The 17,383-nt window shown below is 53.2% G+C and overlaps 7 protein-coding genes across 7 annotated transcripts; 5 read left to right on the forward strand and 2 right to left on the reverse strand.

Annotated features, from left to right (window-relative positions):
- Positions 1-1,737: 1,737 nt before the first annotated feature.
- Positions 1,738-3,417, forward strand: PG985_002108 (uncharacterized protein; the record flags this gene model as incomplete). The annotated part of the gene is made up of 1 exon (XM_066821877.1): positions 1,738-3,417. One exon carries the CDS (start codon positions 1,738-1,740, stop codon positions 3,415-3,417), a length of 1,680 nt encoding a protein of 559 aa, XP_066689309.1.
- A 780-nt stretch (positions 3,418-4,197) lies between these two features.
- On the reverse strand, positions 4,198-5,853 carry PG985_002109 (Protein lsb5; the record flags this gene model as incomplete). The annotated part of the gene is made up of 5 exons (XM_066821878.1): positions 4,198-4,439; positions 4,490-4,646; positions 4,706-5,176; positions 5,231-5,629; positions 5,842-5,853. 5 exons carry the CDS (start codon positions 5,851-5,853, stop codon positions 4,198-4,200), a joined length of 1,281 nt encoding a protein of 426 aa, XP_066689310.1.
- Positions 5,854-6,921: 1,068 nt separating this feature from the next.
- On the forward strand, positions 6,922-8,575 carry PG985_002110 (uncharacterized protein; the record flags this gene model as incomplete). The annotated part of the gene is made up of 2 exons (XM_066821879.1): positions 6,922-6,998; positions 7,066-8,575. 2 exons carry the CDS (start codon positions 6,922-6,924, stop codon positions 8,573-8,575), a joined length of 1,587 nt encoding a protein of 528 aa, XP_066689311.1.
- A 559-nt stretch (positions 8,576-9,134) lies between these two features.
- On the reverse strand, positions 9,135-11,621 carry PG985_002111 (uncharacterized protein; the record flags this gene model as incomplete). The annotated part of the gene is made up of 2 exons (XM_066821880.1): positions 9,135-11,470; positions 11,504-11,621. The coding sequence occupies 2 exons, from the start codon at positions 11,619-11,621 to the stop codon at positions 9,135-9,137; spliced, it is 2,454 nt and encodes an 817-aa protein (XP_066689312.1).
- Positions 11,622-12,727: 1,106 nt separating this feature from the next.
- On the forward strand, positions 12,728-13,867 carry PG985_002112 (alpha/beta hydrolase fold domain-containing protein; the record flags this gene model as incomplete). The annotated part of the gene is made up of 1 exon (XM_066821881.1): positions 12,728-13,867. One exon carries the CDS (start codon positions 12,728-12,730, stop codon positions 13,865-13,867), a length of 1,140 nt encoding a protein of 379 aa, XP_066689313.1.
- Positions 13,868-14,529: 662 nt separating this feature from the next.
- PG985_002113 (F-actin-capping protein subunit alpha) lies at positions 14,530-15,726 on the forward strand (the record flags this gene model as incomplete). The annotated part of the gene is made up of 6 exons (XM_066821882.1): positions 14,530-14,583; positions 14,667-14,685; positions 14,761-14,966; positions 15,043-15,095; positions 15,179-15,316; positions 15,378-15,726. 6 exons carry the CDS (start codon positions 14,530-14,532, stop codon positions 15,724-15,726), a joined length of 819 nt encoding a protein of 272 aa, XP_066689314.1.
- Positions 15,727-16,740: 1,014 nt separating this feature from the next.
- On the forward strand, positions 16,741-17,383 carry PG985_002114 (cytochrome b5; the record flags this gene model as incomplete). The annotated part of the gene is made up of 3 exons (XM_066821883.1): positions 16,741-16,859; positions 17,015-17,141; positions 17,210-17,383. 3 exons carry the CDS (start codon positions 16,741-16,743, stop codon positions 17,381-17,383), a joined length of 420 nt encoding a protein of 139 aa, XP_066689315.1.

The raw sequence follows: 17,383 nt of genomic DNA on the forward strand, positions 1-17,383 counted from the left end.
CTAAGCCAAGTCGACCCAGCCAGTAGACCCAGGACCCTAATGATCGGTTTATCGTTTTCGATCTCGACAGGCGTGTTGCCTCCTTTGACGTCAAATATGTCATTACGTCACTGCAAGGCTGTGACGGCAAACCAAGAACCCCATGTTAATGTCAGATTGTCGATGATTCTTCTTCAATCTCGAAACATCCGCAAATCCTTTTGGTAACCACCCCATGCAACCGTAGATCCTATAACCAGTGACTTCATCCAGATGGAATTGGCCAAGTACCTTACATACATAGACTGATCTGGAGCATTACCTCCGCCCTACCGCCTGTCGTGAGTGAGTTGTGAGTATCGGGACCCAAAGTTCTAACCTGCAGTTGCTATTCGTATGATATGTGTGGAATAAGGTGTCTCGGCTCTTGAGCCGGTGTGATATGTACAGACTGTACTGCGCATACGTGGAGCGAACATTCCGTTGAACAAAGCAACCCATCCCGGCCCGCTGGCATTCAGGTACCAGCAAGGCGCAGGGCCGTTTCGAAACATACCAGCACCCGTTTGAAGCTGGGGGTGTGTGGGGGGGTTCTGCTTCGATGCAACCAGCAACAGCTGAGCAGACAGCGCCAGCGCATTCAGTCGCCCAGGGAATCTCGACGTCATGGTGGCGGCTCGCGAGATCGGCCCGCAAATCGAAGCCGGCCAAGATCCCCCCGGTCGCTGCCGGCGCATCAGATAGGCGCGCCGGTGATACCGCTACAATGCCGATCAATTGTCGGAGCTTTTGGATCGTTGTACCATATGTGAAGCACATAACAATGTCGTCATCGCCGGCTTTGATAGGCGCAAGCGAAGGATTCTCTATGACTACATAGAAGCATACCGCCAGTTGTCGCGAGGCAATAATGAGGTGGAATGCGCTGCACATCTCTCTTGCCATTGTTTCTTCTTCCCGTCGGGGACTCGGTCAGCGCAACCTACCGATCTTTCTTCTGTTTGTCTCCTCCCCTTGAGCCAATATACTGACCAGAAACTCTGTACTGGAAAGCACATACTACAGCAGACAGGTAACAACAAACGGCACCGAGCTGTCGAGATTGCGCACTTATTAACTCGTATTTGCGCGCGTGCATGCTCCCGATTCTTGCGTGGTAAGTAACCCTGTGTCAACCGGTGTGAACTGATAACTGCATCCAATCCGATCAGTTGCACTGCGGCATACCTACCTAGGCTTCTGTGCATTGGATCAGGTACAAAGCTGAATGTGAAGTCTGCAATTCTGAAGGCGGATGTTACGGCAAAAGCATGTTCAATTTGGAGCAGTTATCCGCAATCTGACCTAAGACGAGCCGTAGGGAAGCAGCTGACTTAGTATTGGTAATTGACATGGCAGCAACTGCTGGCGGCAATATAGTCGAAGGCAGTGATTGGTAATGACTGCGGTGCTTTCCAGATGCATGTTTGACGATGGTGTCAGGAGCAACTGCTCTGCGGGATGGTTGCGATGATCGGAAGGTACGAAATGTATGCCGCGATCACCGTCAGATCCGGTCAAGTGCGTCAAGTCCGGGTCAAGTGATTACGGCACTCCGACAGATAGGAACAACAAGCAAATATTCACATTCTCAGAGGCCGTCATTTGCTATTTAATCTGTCTTGGCTGGATGATTGCCCATCAATTCTCCAATCCCCACAGGAAGTCGCTTTTCTTGTTGCTCAATTACATAGCTGCCGATTGTCAACTCATCCAACAATGGTCGCCTTGCGGATGTTGCCCGTTGTGGCCGGCGCCCTGGCCCAATTGCACGCGGTGACGGCCTACTCTAATCTCGACTCCTTCGACGTCCGCGAGGCCACGGTTGACGGCGTCCACAATGCCCTCTTCACCGGCCTGACGACCTGCCGCGCCGTGGTCTCGGGCTTCCTCTCCCGCATCGAGGCCTTCAATCCCACCATCAATGCTATCATCAGCCTGAACCCCGAAGCCCTGTCGCTCGCCGACGCTCTTGACCGGGACCTGGCCGCGGGCAACGCCACGGGCCGGAAGCTGTTCTGCATCCCGATCCTGCTCAAGGACAATTACGACGCCGTGCCCCTGAACACAACCGGCGGCAACCTGGCTCTTGCCGGGAACCGGCCCGCCGCCGACGCCCCCACGGTCAAGGCGTTCAAGGACACGGGCGCCATCGTGCTCGGAAAGGCCAACCTGCATGAGCTGGCGCTCGAGGGCCTGTCGGTATCATCGCTCGGCGGTCAGACCGTCAACCCGTACGACCAGACGCGGACTCCCGGGGGGTCCAGCGGCGGGACCGGCGCCGCCCTCGCGGCCAGCTTCGCCGTGCTGGGTACCGGCACCGACACCGTCAACAGCCTCCGCAGCCCGGCCAGCGCCAACAGCCTTGTCAGCGTGCGGCCCACGTGGGGACTCATCTCTCGCGCGGGCGTCATCCCCGTCAGCTACACCCAGGACGTCGTGGGGCCGATGGCGCGGAACGTGAAGGACCTCGCCGTGGCCTTGACGGTCATGGCCAGTGTCGGGTACGACGAAGCCGACAACGCGACAGCACTGTCACGTCCTTCTCTTACCGACGCGGCTACGGGCAGATACTGCATGGATTACTCGGCCAGCCTCTACAATGGCGGACTCGCGGGGCTGCGCCTGGGCGTGCTGGACGGGTTCCTCAACCACACCGACTCGACCGAGACCACCCCTGTCAACGAAGCCATGTCGGCCATGCTGAGCTTCCTCAAGTCCGCAGGGGCCGAGATCGTCAACATCACCGAGCCCATCTACAACGCCACCGCCCTCGCGAAGCTCGACGTGCAAACCGCCGAGTTCCGCGAAGTGATGGACGCCTACCTCACCAGCCCCAACCTGACCGGCGCCGCCCCTGCCTCGCTCGACGCGCTTTACGCAAGCGGCAAGTTCCTCGTGATCCCCGGCCAATACGGCTACGTCCACACATCCCTCGCCTCGTCCACGGCCAACGCCTCCTACGCCGCCAACAAGGTCGGCATCCAGAACCTCGCCCTGGCCCTGCGCGCCTCCTTCGCCCGGGACGGCCTGGACGCGGTCCTCTACCCGCAGCAAAAGAACCTCGTCGTCCCGCTCGGCGCGCCGTCGCAGAGCGGCCGCAACGGCGTCCTGGCCGCGCTGACGGGCTCCCCCGTCGTCACCGTGCCCGCCGGGTTCTCGCCCGCGAGCCAGGACGCGCCCGCCGGCGTCCCCGTCGGCATGGAGATCCTGGGCCTGCCCTTCACCGAGGCCAAGCTGCTCAACATCGCGGCGCACATCACGCAGCAGTATCCGGTGCGCTTGATGCCCCCGTCCGCCGACCGGGCTGTCGAGGTTACACCCTACACCAATGTTCCCACCATCACACCGAACAACAGCAACATACCGACCCAGTACCCCGTTGGTGTTCTTTCGTAATGATTTCGCAATGCGCGCCAAGATTTGCATGGATTGAGGAGCTGATCCGGTCTGAAGCATAAAGTTGATATCATATCATACCCCTATACGAATCAACGTCGCAATGTCGCCGCGTAGCGGCTGATGCTCCACCTCCCTAAGAGTATACGTGTCTGTGGTAGTTACTGTGTAGACCACTAACCTAATACACATAAATGATAGCCGATCAAGATTCGATAGAGGACCACCTCCTTTCATGCTCAATTATTTGTCTTCTTTCATATAGTGTGGAACTTCCAATCTTTTCTCGTGCGTACCCTAAGGTCTATTGCTTTCAGGGGCTAGCCACACCTGACCTGGATCAGGGTTTAGGCATGAATGCATAATGATGTGATGTTTGAGGGCATTGCCGGCATAATGCCAATCCGTAGAACCTTGCGCGCAATGGCAATATATCCATTGCCAACTGATACAACGTGACAGCTGAAAGAATCTACGAAGTGGCTCATGAGCATAGCTTCTCGAGTCCTATATTTCAATAGCATTTTGCTTAGAGATGTGGAATTGCAGAAAGTCTTTTGTTTGGTAAACTAAGCACATGATTTCGGGTGAAAATGCTGACTACAATAGCGGCTTCGGATAGAATGAAAAGTAACATTTAATTGAATGTTCAAGAAGTCAAGGTAAATCGTTTGACGGGTACGCTAGAACATGAAAGCATGGTCAGCAGAATGATGTAGACGACAGCGCTTTCCTCCATCACTACCAAGATCCCCCGTTTCCGTATTTGATGTAGAAACTTTACACCACCTCATTTCGGTCAGCAAACGGGTCGTTTTCATCCTCTTCTTCCGCATCGGAAGGGTCGTCTTCGACTGGTGGAGGCGCAGGTCGAGCGGCTGGCTTTGATAAGGCTGATGGTCGAGGAGGGGGCACCACAGGACGTGGTGGCGGGCTTGGGCCGAGACTTAAACCAGCCATTTCCGAGGACGGGCTCTTGGGGCTTGTGGGCGACATAGGTGCCTTGCCCTTTTCAGTGGCCACTAACCATCATTAGTATCTCAAGGCGCTGTTGCATATAATTTGTGCTTACTTCGGTACAGATGAGCCTGCTCAGCCATGTCATCTTCAGAGTCACTGTCCGCATCAATGGAGCGATCAAGTTGCTCAAAGGTCATCAGTGCCATAACGAGCTCATCGTTGGCGTGGAGGAGACCGCCGAGATATTCCTCGTCATTAACATGGTGAATCTGTAGTCGTTAGCATGTTTTCCGGTCACACGAAAGATGCAGGCTGGTAGGCAACATACGTATCGCAGAATCTTCCTACGCAATTTCTTGCAAGCTTCAAAACGTTCGAGGGCGAGCGCATTGTCCGAAATCCGCTCCTTCTCTCTGTTGATACTTTGCATGGCATTATTCAAGTTCGTTGTAGCGATGGATGAATCGGCGATTGCCCCTTTTATCGCCGGTTTCTCTGCCTCAAGATTGAAGGGTTTCCGTTTGGCCTTGTCTTTGTCCTTCTTCTTATCCTTCGACGAAGAGCTGGAGAAGAATGAAGAACCGGACTTCGAGTTGGACTTGACATGGCTGAAGGACTGGACGGTCGCAGTGGGCTGCGGGAAAGAAACAGGGGCTTGTGAAGACGAAGTCTGAGGGGCGGGTGAGGCTTTGGCCCGTTGGTCCTGTTCATCTTCCGAGTCACGGAATGGATCCTGCTCAGTCTCGCGAATGACCTTGGATTTATCCTGCGTTACGACTTGTTTGCGTCGAGGCAGTTCCTATCAACCAGGTGTTTAGCATATGGGTGTTTCTCTGGCCAGCGAGCTTCATACCTTGTAGAGCGCCGCAATGCGCTCCAGGCCGGGCGTGCTCTTGTACTCAGCAGCCCAGCCCCTGTAGAGCTCCGAACACTTCTTCTTGACTTCGGGGTCTGACAGGTCCGAGGTACCGCACACACGCAGACGCTCAAGCAACGGCTCATCCGCAAAGGTCTTTTGGAAGCGAGGTCCTGCATTCTGAATCAAGCCGTCCAGTAACGTCAAGGCTCTGATCTGACGATGCACATTGCCGTACTTCAACTTCTTTCGAAGTGCACGAGCAGCCTCGGTGGGCCCAGCAGCCTGCAGCTTAATGACCTCTACCAGATCCGGGATACCGCTAAGGTCATCTTCCTCAAACTGCTCACTGGTGAGCCTGTCAACGGTCACCGTGATAGCAGAGTAAGGCTTCTTCTACAAGTCAAACACGATTAGCTAGGGCATTCTTTGGGGGATCACAGCCCCTCTACGCGGCGCAAATTATGCTCAGAACCGAGCGCATGCTACGGCGTAGAGAAGGCGGATTTGAAGCGTTAGTCCCGTGAGATCATATCACCGTCCAAAGGTCTCACTACGAGAAGCCAAAGATATGCTCGGGGGCCGGAGGAGCGGATGTCTAAGCTCACCTGCGAAAACATGATGGCGAACGATTGTCGGAATGCCGACCTAGCTCCTTGCCCGCAGTCAGACTAAGCCGAGAGTGTTTGTCGGAACAGTGCAAAATGGACTCCTCGAACGCACGAGAGCCCTGTCGAGCTGTTCTGATCTAGTGCCGTCTGAAGTGTGACTGGGCCAGAGAGGCGGTCTATTGAGCTGGGTTTAGAGGGGGTGACGTACAGATAAGATAGACCGCGGGGTAAGTAAAGAAAGCAGCACGAGAAGAAGGAAAAAAAAAAAGAGAGCGCTGAGGGGCTGGGGCAGTGCCAAGCTCCAAGCTCGCAAGAAGGGCGTGAGGAGCGTTATGTATGTGGTCGAGTAAGGATATCTTACTATCTCCAGTCGGGAGCACGATAAGCGCAGGTAAATCAGCCGTATAGCGCGTGCTCAAGATGGCAAACTACTTGAAACATAGGCTGATTCTATTGTTAGCGACATGCTAGAGACTTTGTTTGTGGCTTGTTGGGTACCTAATGATGCCACTTGTTTGCGGGGGAATACAAGTGGAGTCATATATCCTCTTATCCTCTTAGTTCACATAACCACCTTAGTTGCATACGTCTCAAGTGCAAGTTCATATCAGCTCACAGACGTGCCTGCCATCCCTCGCGCTTCCTCAATTGCCATTCCCAAGTTTTCATAATAATGTTACATAACTACAAGGCTTGCAGGATAGTAAAAGAGGTTAGAGTATGTACTGGAGGATAACAGGTAGGAGCATAGCAACACTATGTAGGTGGCATGCATTTCACATGGAAGGAGCGCGTGCCTTCTTACTCCCAACTGTATGTCATGGGCCCCTTAACCGGGTTGCTACATGTAGTGGCAGTCGCGGAAGGCACGAGGCAGATAGTCAAGTTGGAAGCGTTGGTACCAGAATCACTGTCAGTCACTTCCACCAATTATTCAAACAAAATCCCTGCAAACGAACATGAACTGAGTGGCGTGCTCTCTGCTGCGCTTGCCCGCCATCTGCCATCTTTGCCGTTTTCACCTTGGTAATCACCACCATCCCCCCGTACGGAAGTCTCTGAAATCAAGTCAACAATATGCCATCTCAGGGGCAACATAACCTCGGAACTGGTGATGATTTGGGACATTCTGGCGTACATTGGTCTGATCTCAGGTATAATTACCCCCTGTTTCATTAGTCGGTTTCCGCAGTAAGTATGTAGTTTGACATGAACCTGCAGCGGCGAGGAGCGACAGGACGAATATGCTGCAGACAACTGCAACCCATCGGAAAATCATGGACCACTGCAATCTGAAGAGGTTATAGTTGCCCCGAGCACCCCCGGAGTTGCTGGGCGTACTCACGATGAGGAGGACCAATTCACGTCTTTCCAGATCGAAGCATTGTCGTATATGGCCCGGAGAAAGCGTTCAATATCCCCGAATCAAGATGGCGATCAGAATAAAAGACCATGTTACGATCCTGGCACTTTACGGGAGAGACCTTCACAAAACCACCGATTTACCAGAATTGGATCTGCTAGCCAAGAGCAACAGTCGCCAGGAATGCGCATCGTGAATGTTTCCTCCAATTATGAGAATCTTCACAGCCATGGGTTCCAGTTCAACACTACCACGACAGGTCTATTCACGCCTACATCCACCATGCAACAATATGAGCACGCAAGTCAATGTCTAGGCCCTGTTGCTCGACCACAATGGTCCAGCTATGATATCCATCATGGCGGACTTGACTCCCCACCTTCAACTATGGCTGAAGCCAAGAAATCCACACCAAATCAGGCGCAGAATGACCCAGGAAGTCACGGGCATTGCCCACCACTGTCCGACTCCAATGACGACTACCCGCTCGACTCAGACAATGAACATGACATGCTTCAGTTGTTAGACAGTGCCGAAGCATGTATCGAAACGCACATGCCCCCATCAAGTGTCTTGAATATGTGGGATAGAGACTCGAGGTCTGCAGATGTGTATGATGAGAACCTACAATATTCGCCCCCTTCACTGGCCGCAGACCCTCACGACGAAACCGAGCAAAACCATACAACCACAGGAAAAGACGACTTCTTGGACGAGGACGTCGACTGGGATGCTGTATATGCCATATCAGCGTCAATTCCCAAAGATGCTTCCCTGGTTGGGTCTCGGGAAAGAGAAGAACCCTGTACTGAAGATCTAATCCCAGCCCATGAACAGCAACTGGCGTACGATGGGGATGAGGATGGACTTCAACCACCCGCACCTTTCCAACGATCCCGATTCCCGGAGAAAGTCCACGACAGGTCGGTTATACGGGGGTTGTCTTCAGAAGTAGTGTTACGGACCTGTTTCCGCATCGAAGAACTTCTTGAGCAGGCTGCGCATTGCTATAATCACCATCAGCAAGCTGTATTTGAACTGTACGCGAGAGTCAAGTACTCCAACCGCGAGGAGCTTGCGAGAAAGCAGTATTTCCTGTTGGGTGATCTGTTCGAGGATCAAGAGCGTTGCCTGTCAGGTACGCTTTCCAAATGGAAAGCCGAAGACCCGAAAGATCAGCAGGGCCAGGCATTTCTTGGAGCCGACTGGTACAAGATGTGCCGGTGTATGTGCAAAGTAAAGAGGGACTCGAACAACGAGGCTGGTTGGGTACTAGACATCCTTGACATCAGAGAGACTAATTGGGATGGAATACGAGTTGCTAAGATGATTGTTGGCGAGGACAGTGGCGAAAGGGCGGACGAGTAGCTGGTGTCATTATGTGCTTGAAGACGCAGAATCGAACTGACTTGCAATGTCTTCCACATGTGGAGGTTTGTGGGACTCGAATCCATTCACATCTCGTGAATTCTAGCATTAGCTTGAAATCAATCGACATTTGGCAGATCACTCAGATTAACCCTTGCTAAAGTTTTTCACGGTCTCATCCTTGGAGATTTGTTCTACGACGGTTGCTCTTACCAAACAGGGGTGATGTACTCGCAGGAGTTAATCAATTTTCAGTATATATGTATGTATGAGTGTGCACAACCCGAGAGGGCACTTGAGTAACCGCACTCCTGCCGTGCAAACACCTAAGGTAGAGACTATAAGTATATACATGATAACTTTGATGTGACCCGATGTCCTACATCTGATATCAAGTTTTATTCTAATCTAGAACCACTACTGCTGCTTCTCAGTGATCTTCATCTATAAGTTACCATGTTAGGGTATCAGCATAGACTAAGGCGTGAAGTATAGATTACACATATCAATCGAAACAGAGCCCTCATATGAAACATTCCCTCGCGCCCCCCCATGATGTTCAATCACCCCCTATGACCACAGTGTTCCTCTTCTTGAGGTGGTACTCATGCTTGCGCTCGTAGACTGTGGCCTCTCGCACGCCCCCTTCACCACGCTTCTCCTCGACAATGGCGAGCAGCTCTGCCCGGAGCCTCTGCTCGAGCCGATCGAGAATCCACTCCGCCTCCTCCCGCGTATCCATGAGCGGGCTCCTGTGGCCGACCCAGCTCCACTTGCTGTTGTCTTCCGCGTTGGCTGATGACAGTCCCTCCGCCGCCTCCGATTTGGCAAGGGGTTGTTCGCTGATCGGCGAGGTTGGGGGTTCGAGATCCTGGCTCCCTTTGGAGGTGTCCCCGACGCCGGCCTGCTGATGCGGAGAGTCGTCATCTCCGCCTTCATCTTTTTCGTCGTTATCTTTCCTGTTCTTGCTCCGCTTCATCTTCTTGGGTTTGCGGCTCGGCCTCTTGTGCGTCTCGGCGCTGCTCTCGTCTTCGCCCATGAGCCGCAGGTACCATGCCCACTCCTGGAACGTGTACTTGCGGGGAGGGTTGTGCTGGAGATGCTTCGTCACCCGCGCGATCTCGTCGATGAGGACGAGGTGGTACTCGGACCGGGTCCTGGGCAGTTCGGACGGGAGGTCCTCGCGCGCCACGGACTCGACGCGACCGGCCAGGGGCAGGCCGTACTCATTGTCTGTGTTGTTTCTGCGTGGTCGAGGCTTCTGGGGTTTCGACGTGGCTGCTCTGTCGAAGGTTACTTTTCCACTGTGCGCAGGGTCCGGGAAGTTCGATGCGCTAGGCGATTGCTTCTCCTCATCTTTGTTCGATGGGAGACGCTCAGTAGTCTGCCTTGCACTCGTTTCAGCGGTGTCCCCGGATTCAATATCCTCTTCACCGTCATCTTCATCTTCATCACCCTCATTGGAATCGGCAGGTTGAGAAGCGCCTAGAAAACCAGGCGGTCTTTCCTCTATTCTCTCATTCTTGAAGACTCCATCCAATGATAACCTCTTCAGCATCGATTCAAACTCCATTTTGAACCCATGCTCGCCCGGAAGAATGGTGATATTTCCGAGCTTGAGGGTCCCATCTCGAACCCACCTGACTACGGTGTCCCCCGCATTCGAGATGAGAACGGTCATCGTGGGTAGCGCCAGCAGAGACCAGAAGACGAAAAAGGCCTTGCCCGAGTTTGACACGGGCGTCAGATCGCCGTATCCGATCGTCGTTAGCCCGGTGAAGCAGAAGTAGAAGGCATCGAAGTAGCTCCATCCTTGGTACGGCCTTTCGCATTCGTGGAAGATCTTGGCGCCAACCAACCAGAGTACTAACCACGTAGATAGGGATACGGCCAAGGCGGTCCACCGCCTCCTGTTGGACGCTTTGTTTTGAATCTTCCTCATGAGCTCGAACTCCTTTTGCCGCCTTGCCCATTCGCTTTGCGTAGACTTGTCTGCATCTTCCGACCCTCGGGGGAAATCACCGATAGGTGTGAGCACGCCGTCCTTGCCTCTACGGCGCATACGACGAAGCAGCTGCCTTCTCTCCTTTTCCAGCATTCGCGCGTCCAGCCGGCGCTTTCCGCGATCCAGCATCAAGCTCCGGATCGAGCCAATCACCAAACCAAGGCTGATGACGCCCACCAGCGCATAGGGTATGAGGAGAGCTCGACCTAGAGTGCTCAACGGCGAGAAATCGCCATAGCCAACAGTGAATAGTGTGATGTCGGCCCAGTATACGGCATCGAGGTAGTCCCAGCCCTCTTCTATCTTGGAAAATACCAGGGCGCCGACCAGTAGATACATCAAGAACAGAATCGTCTGGAGCATCAAGGTCCGTTGGCTCACAGACAACTCGAAGTCTTTCTGGTAGTGTCCAGACTGGGCGCCCCACACCGTGACGACCATCAGCGACGCAACTATAAAGTACAGTATCGCAGCAAATATACCATAATAGAAAGCCTGCGACCAGACATACTCGATCTCGGGCTGGACGACCAGAGAGCCGCTGGCGGTGGAAGTAAGGGCGACAAGAAGAATGGCGGAGATGTACCACCCGACAATAGTGATGGGTTGTGCTACAGAGAAGCGCACCCGCTTTGCCATGTTCAACAGCAAGAATATGTTGGATATGATAGCAATGATCAGCTGGATGGCGTTGATTACGGTGAGCCAGATGGGATCCCGGAGATCAAACACGGCTTTCGTCACATCCGAGCCCGGCAGGATATGCTTCCTCCAGTACTGGACAAGAGCGCAAATACTGAAGGCGGATGCCACGGGACCGAGGGTTCCGGCAATCATGGGAAAGGCTGAGGAGGCGAACCACCAGCGACTACTCGTGTTGTTAGCCATAACTGTTGCGTGTAATGTCTATTTGGCAACTTAACTTGGGTCCAGATAGTTTGGGCCTCGGTCGACGATACCATCTTTGCCTTTTTGGTCTGATCCATCAACAGCCTGGGCCTGGCTGTCGATATTGTCGTTAAGCTCTGCTGCTTCGTTCATGTTGAGTGTCGTCGATCTGCAACGGCGGTGGTATACTTAGCCCTTCCGAGATGAAGTAGCGATAGCAGGTAGTGATAACCAGCAACAAGCCCGAATGGTATACATCCCCTCGGCTTATTATCATGAAAAGGCTGGATGGATCGCAGGCTCGGTGTTGCTGCTGGACAACTGTTGGAGGGTGTCCGTGACAATAGCTCGGTAGTCTATCACACAGAGGAGACACGCAAGTATAATCCGTTTGATTCATTCTTGTTATGAACAAGAGAGGTATTGTAACGGTGGTGACTGAGCACCCATATAAAGTGTATACTGCTTTATGCCAAGCAACATGAGCCTTGGCGGGAAAGCGTTCCCTTAATATGTCTTTGATTGGGCGACTGGGTAGATGGATGTTCACCACGACTGGAATGACGTACGCTAGCACCGTAGGGATCAAGGCCAGACGATGGAATAAACGATGGGGATAAAATGATTGGTCGAGAAGTCGCATGTGGTCATTTGAGTGTCAATTAGGAGAGGCCATGACCCCAAGCTGCAGGGAGCGTGAGCTGTGAGTGGCCTGGAAACCCCACTAGCCGACTAAATCTTAGTGGCCGATAGATTAAGTGATAAGCCTAATAAAGTCATCTAGCAGTTCAATTGCTGGGCTTTCCCGTCTTCTTAGTGGTGCGCATCCTCATCCACCGTGCGAAGCGTGAGATACAACTCAAATACCTAACACACCTATGAGCCGTTGCTTTACATAGGACATCGTGACGAGTCCAGGGCCATCTCGAAGCGATCAGCTGTTGCAGACCAGCGCCAGCCATGGTTGCTGCAGGCCAGCAATCTTTTCTCTAATCGAGCATGCGGAAATGGCATCAGGTTCAGAGGCACCTTGGCTGGGCCATTTGCCAGACACGCCGCCGTCTGAGTACTGTGTCCCCAGCGCCAAATAACATTGAGCGAGTCAAAGTCAAATGTGGTTCGTCTGGCAGTATACACGTGGAGTAAGTCTCAAGGCGCCCTGAACAGAGAAGAAGGCATTGCTTTCATTTACATGTTGATACTGATATCCCGGGGGAAGCCTGCACAACCTGGCAAAGATCACTTCGTCAGACCCACTCATGATATACCTGCCGCCCTTCTGGGACGGCCACTCGGAGCTCTCGACTCAGGTGCCCGCATTCTGCAGGAACCATCCTACAGCTGTCATCAACTACCGCTGGGCTGGCTTCGGCCCTGCGTCGGGCTTTGGGCCTGGCGAGGACAGCGATTTGTCGTCGAGCCTTGCCTGGCCCATGCCAATACACGATACAATGCGTGGCTACGACTGGATCCTCGAACACCTTGTACCGCAGACTTCCCCCAAACGAGATATCTATGTCTTCGGCTCCTATCTCGGTGCCTCGTTGGCCGCATCGGTGGCTTTGACCGAGACACATCCTCACCATAAGGTAGGCATTCGTGGCTTTGCGGCTTACAACGGTATCTACAACTGGACCATGTTTCTACGCGATCATCCAATCCACCAGCTACCAAAAAATCGATCAGCCAATATCCTGGAGGATATCCTTGGACAGCCCACGGATCCCGGCTTTCAAGAAATGAAGCAGCAAACCGAGACTCTGTTTACGCAACCCAGCGGTCTTTTTGACCCCTTTGCTAGCCCCTGTCTTTTCTTCCACACACCGGGGCTTCTGCTGCCGCCGGATTTTCATTCTAGCGCGGATACAGAAGCCTACTATGGTTCCCCCAGAGAAACCAAAGATGAGTTCGACGATATATTGGCGGCCTTGATGGGAGAGGAGCCTGAGAAGGCACCGCGCCGATCGGCTCTAACATTTCCCCCAAGGACGTCGACCTTGAAGATCCCCCAGTGCCTGCTACTGCATAGCACGCAACCAATGCCTGTGATCGCCCATCGGAGAGGGTCCAGGAGGCTGAAGAAGATCACCGTCAGTAACCACTTCCGAACCCAGGCCCATGAGCTGGCTGGGCTCATGCGCCGGAGTCTCGAGAAACTCGAGTTCAAGGATCGCAGAAGGTGGGATGACAGCCTCGGAGAGCTTGCAGAAGAATTGGACAGGCGGGTGGGCTTGCAAGACGTCGGCCTTGAACGATACCCCTTTGAGATGCCCGCGCGTGCGCAAGCGGCCATTAGCGACTGGTTGGAAGACCGCATGTCGAAACACCCCAAAGGCTTGGTGTCGCATCCTGTTGACCCGGAAGACTTCTATGGCACTTACAGCGGCGGGTATCTGTAACCATCGTGAAGCTGGATCTATTAGGCGATCGATTCTGTGGTCTCCTCCAGGCAGCTAGCTAGGTAGCTAGCTTGGTTAGAAGGCCATGGCGCAAACGATGCGCCACGTAAGCGACATCTGCTTCTTCAAGTTATATCCTTAACAGCGAAGACATGAAAGTATTGCCAAGCTTGAATCACATAACATAAGCACAGGGAACGTAGTTTTGCATAATATACATTCCACTCTAGTGCATTCCTTTCTGTAAGAAATGCCCATTTACATACCTGTTCTTTCAACATTAAAGTCAAGTCACGCTGGAAGCGAGCGACTGCGATATTGATCAACTATCAACCGTCTATTTGAATAGGACATAGTGACGATCTAGATGCCGTACATAATAGTCAGGCTGCATGGCTGTGGAGGCTGCAACCTCTCATTATCGTGCAGCTACATAAGCCACTACTCTCCCTGAGCTTTGGCTGTCACCCCCTGTTTTAGAATTGTAACCCACTCTGCCCCGCGCTCCGCTTCGTCCCAAGCCAACACCGACCTGCTCCCAGCAATAATTCGGACGTCGCATTTTACTTGAGCTTGCAAACCAAACACCACCAAACAATCACGACTTTCTTGGCGAGGTCGTTGACCCATTGTGCATTGTCACCGACCAAGCGTTTTATATCATGTCTGCACTCGAGACCATCTCGTCCTTCGTTGAAGGCGCCCCTCCCGGAGAGGTAATTACCATCGATCCTACCGCCAAATGCCCCCCTCCTTTAATGTTGCGAGCTTCCTGCTGACCATGCAAACCTGAGAATAGCTGGCCGATGTCATTGCTGGTATGCTTCCATTCCCCTTCGCAGACCGACCTCGACTCTACCCGCGAACACTCTCCTGATCATCTCAATCACTAGACATCAAGGCTTTGACCGTCGCCGATCCGGGCCTTGTCTCCAAGCTCGGACCCGCGTTCGAGAAATACAACGAAGAGCAGTTCGCGACCGTCAGGCTCCCCGGCAGCACCCAGCCGATCATTGTCAGCTCGCACAGCTCGCTCGGCAACGGCCGATACTACGACGTGGAGAGCTCCACGAGCTTCGAATATGATCATGCGACACAGGTGTGAATTCTCCGTCCGCAGATTACCACGCCTGCAATTCAAGGGCTTCCCGCAAATATTGACCAAACCATTGCAGAAAGCCAGCGGTGCTCAGAGCTACGTGTTGGAGGGCGCACAGGCGGACTTAACGTGGGCAACTCATCCCTCCCGATCGACATTACGTGTCTGAAGATGAACAAATATTTCGGGCATGTCACTGATGCTAGAGGCAGGAAAACAACACTCAAGAGCCTGTCGCCTTACGTGAAGGAGCACTTCCCCAATGCGGCATACGGCGTCTATCCGATTGAGAACGATTCCAAGGTGGCTATCATCGTTGTGGCCAACAAGTACAGTCCCAACAACTTCTGGTGAGATACGCAGGTCCAAAGAACACCAGAAAGCGCACGAATCCTAATACATCACCAACAGGAATGGACGCTGGCGATCGCTTTACATTTTCGACCCGTCATCCGGCGCCCTCGAAGGCAGCCTCAAGGTCGACGTGCACTACTACGAGGACGGAAACGTCCGTCTGCTCACCAGCAAATCCGTCACTACCACCGTCTCGGCCGGAAGCGGCGCAGCCATCGTGAAGGAGATGGGCAACGCCGAGAAGAAGTACCAAGAAGAACTGAACCGGGGCTTTACGAGCTTGAGCGAAGGTGCCTTCAAGGCTCTCAGGAGACAGCTGCCGGTGACGCGACAGAAGATCGAGTGGGACAAGGTGGCCAGCTACAGGGTGGGCCAGGACATTGGAGGCGGAAGCTCGAGGCGATAGAGGAGAGAGAGAGAGAGAATGTTGATTGAGCTGATTTGAGCGTCAGTCGTTGCGAGCAGTCATGTAGATCACGGTAGTGCAACCCCGGCTCTTGTTCTACTTCAGAGTTTTGGTCGAGACATGGCAAACTCCGTACCTGCTCATGGCAGGTCACCACTATGCAAGGAAGAAACTTTGACAAAGGTCTATGCATAACTCGACACGGGATACCCAGCAAGAAAAGAAGAAGAAAAAAAGGCCACGACGCGATCCATGACTTTGGCATTCGTTCCGGCTGCATTGTCGAACTTGGACAGGTATGCAGCTGCTAGTTTTACTGCTATGGGTAAATAGTTCCCGATGTCGGGTCTGCATAAAGACACCAAGGGCAATTTTGCTAGGCGAGAGACGTTATACATCGGGCTATTCTGGACCCTTATTAATCTCATTGATCTTTATGGGCTTGGCCAAATCTTGAGATATGGATCTCTCTCTCCCCCAAGCTTAAGCTACCCATTTCTCCTTTTATCAAAAACATCCATCCCCGCATCAATTAGTGAAACAGGCACCTCGCCGCCTCGGGAGGATTCCAGGTGTAACTTGTGCTTGCATAAAATCGTGACGGTGCTGCTCTGTGTGCAATACGACGGGTCTGATTGGCCACAGCCTGCTCACACCCCGGCCGATAGGCAGTACATAATTCTGATTAGCGGTAGCACCTAGCCCAGTAGTACCCTCAATCTACCCTGTCTACCTGTACCCTGTCTTCAATCCAATTCGGCATCTGATTTTCTATGTTAATCCCAGGACCGACTGGAAGAAACGACAACTTGGCTGCTTCTCTCCCGCCTCCATCCTCCCGACACTTCCTCACCACCCCCAAGAAGACCATCCCGCCCGCGACTTTCGTTGCCTTGCACTCTTCGAGCTTCCACGCGAATTCCTGATTTTCTACTCAGCTTGTCTTTCTCTGACATCTGTCCTTCTACTCGCCTTTGCATCCCCAATTTTTGCGCAAAGTCCCAACAATTCAAAATGGCCGCCCAGGTGGAATTGACTTATCAGGATGTTGCTGAGCACAACCACAAGAAGGATCTCTACATCGTCGTCCACGACAAGATCTACGACTGCACCAAGTTTGTAGACGAGCATCCGTAAGTTTCCTTTCTTTCCGCTCCCGCTTATTCGAACCTTTCGCACTTTTGCTCTGCAATAGTACGTTGTACTAGACGCACGATAAGCGCTGCCGGGCACGGTACCTTCTCCGGATGTAGACGTCAATTTTACTGACACCTGTCCTTCCTTACAGCGGTGGTGAGGAGGTTATGCTGGATGTCGGTGGCCAAGACGCAACCGAGGCTTTCGAGGATGTTGGCCACAGCGACGAGGCCCGCGAAACTCTCGAGCAGCTCCTGATCGGCAAGCTCAAGCGCCAAGTAAGCAATTCCCCAGCCTGACAACGTCTCGATATGGATTGCGTAGCTAACCTGTCCATTTTCCATAGGCTGGCGACCCTGCTCCCAAGGCCTCTGTCCCGGCCAACCCCTCCGGTGCCAACACGAGCTCCGCCGGCCTGGGCTCCATGCTGTACGCCGTCATCCTGATCGGTGGCCTCGTCGCTTTCGGTGCCTACCAGTACATGCAAAGCCAGGAACAGGCTCAGGCTCAGGCCGCTTAA

The sequence above is a fragment of the Apiospora marii genome, assembly GCF_038362585.1.
Source record: "Apiospora marii strain CBS 49790 chromosome Unknown utg000002l_segment0_segment0, whole genome shotgun sequence".
NCBI classification, from domain to species: Eukaryota; Fungi; Ascomycota; class Sordariomycetes; order Amphisphaeriales; family Apiosporaceae; genus Apiospora; species Apiospora marii.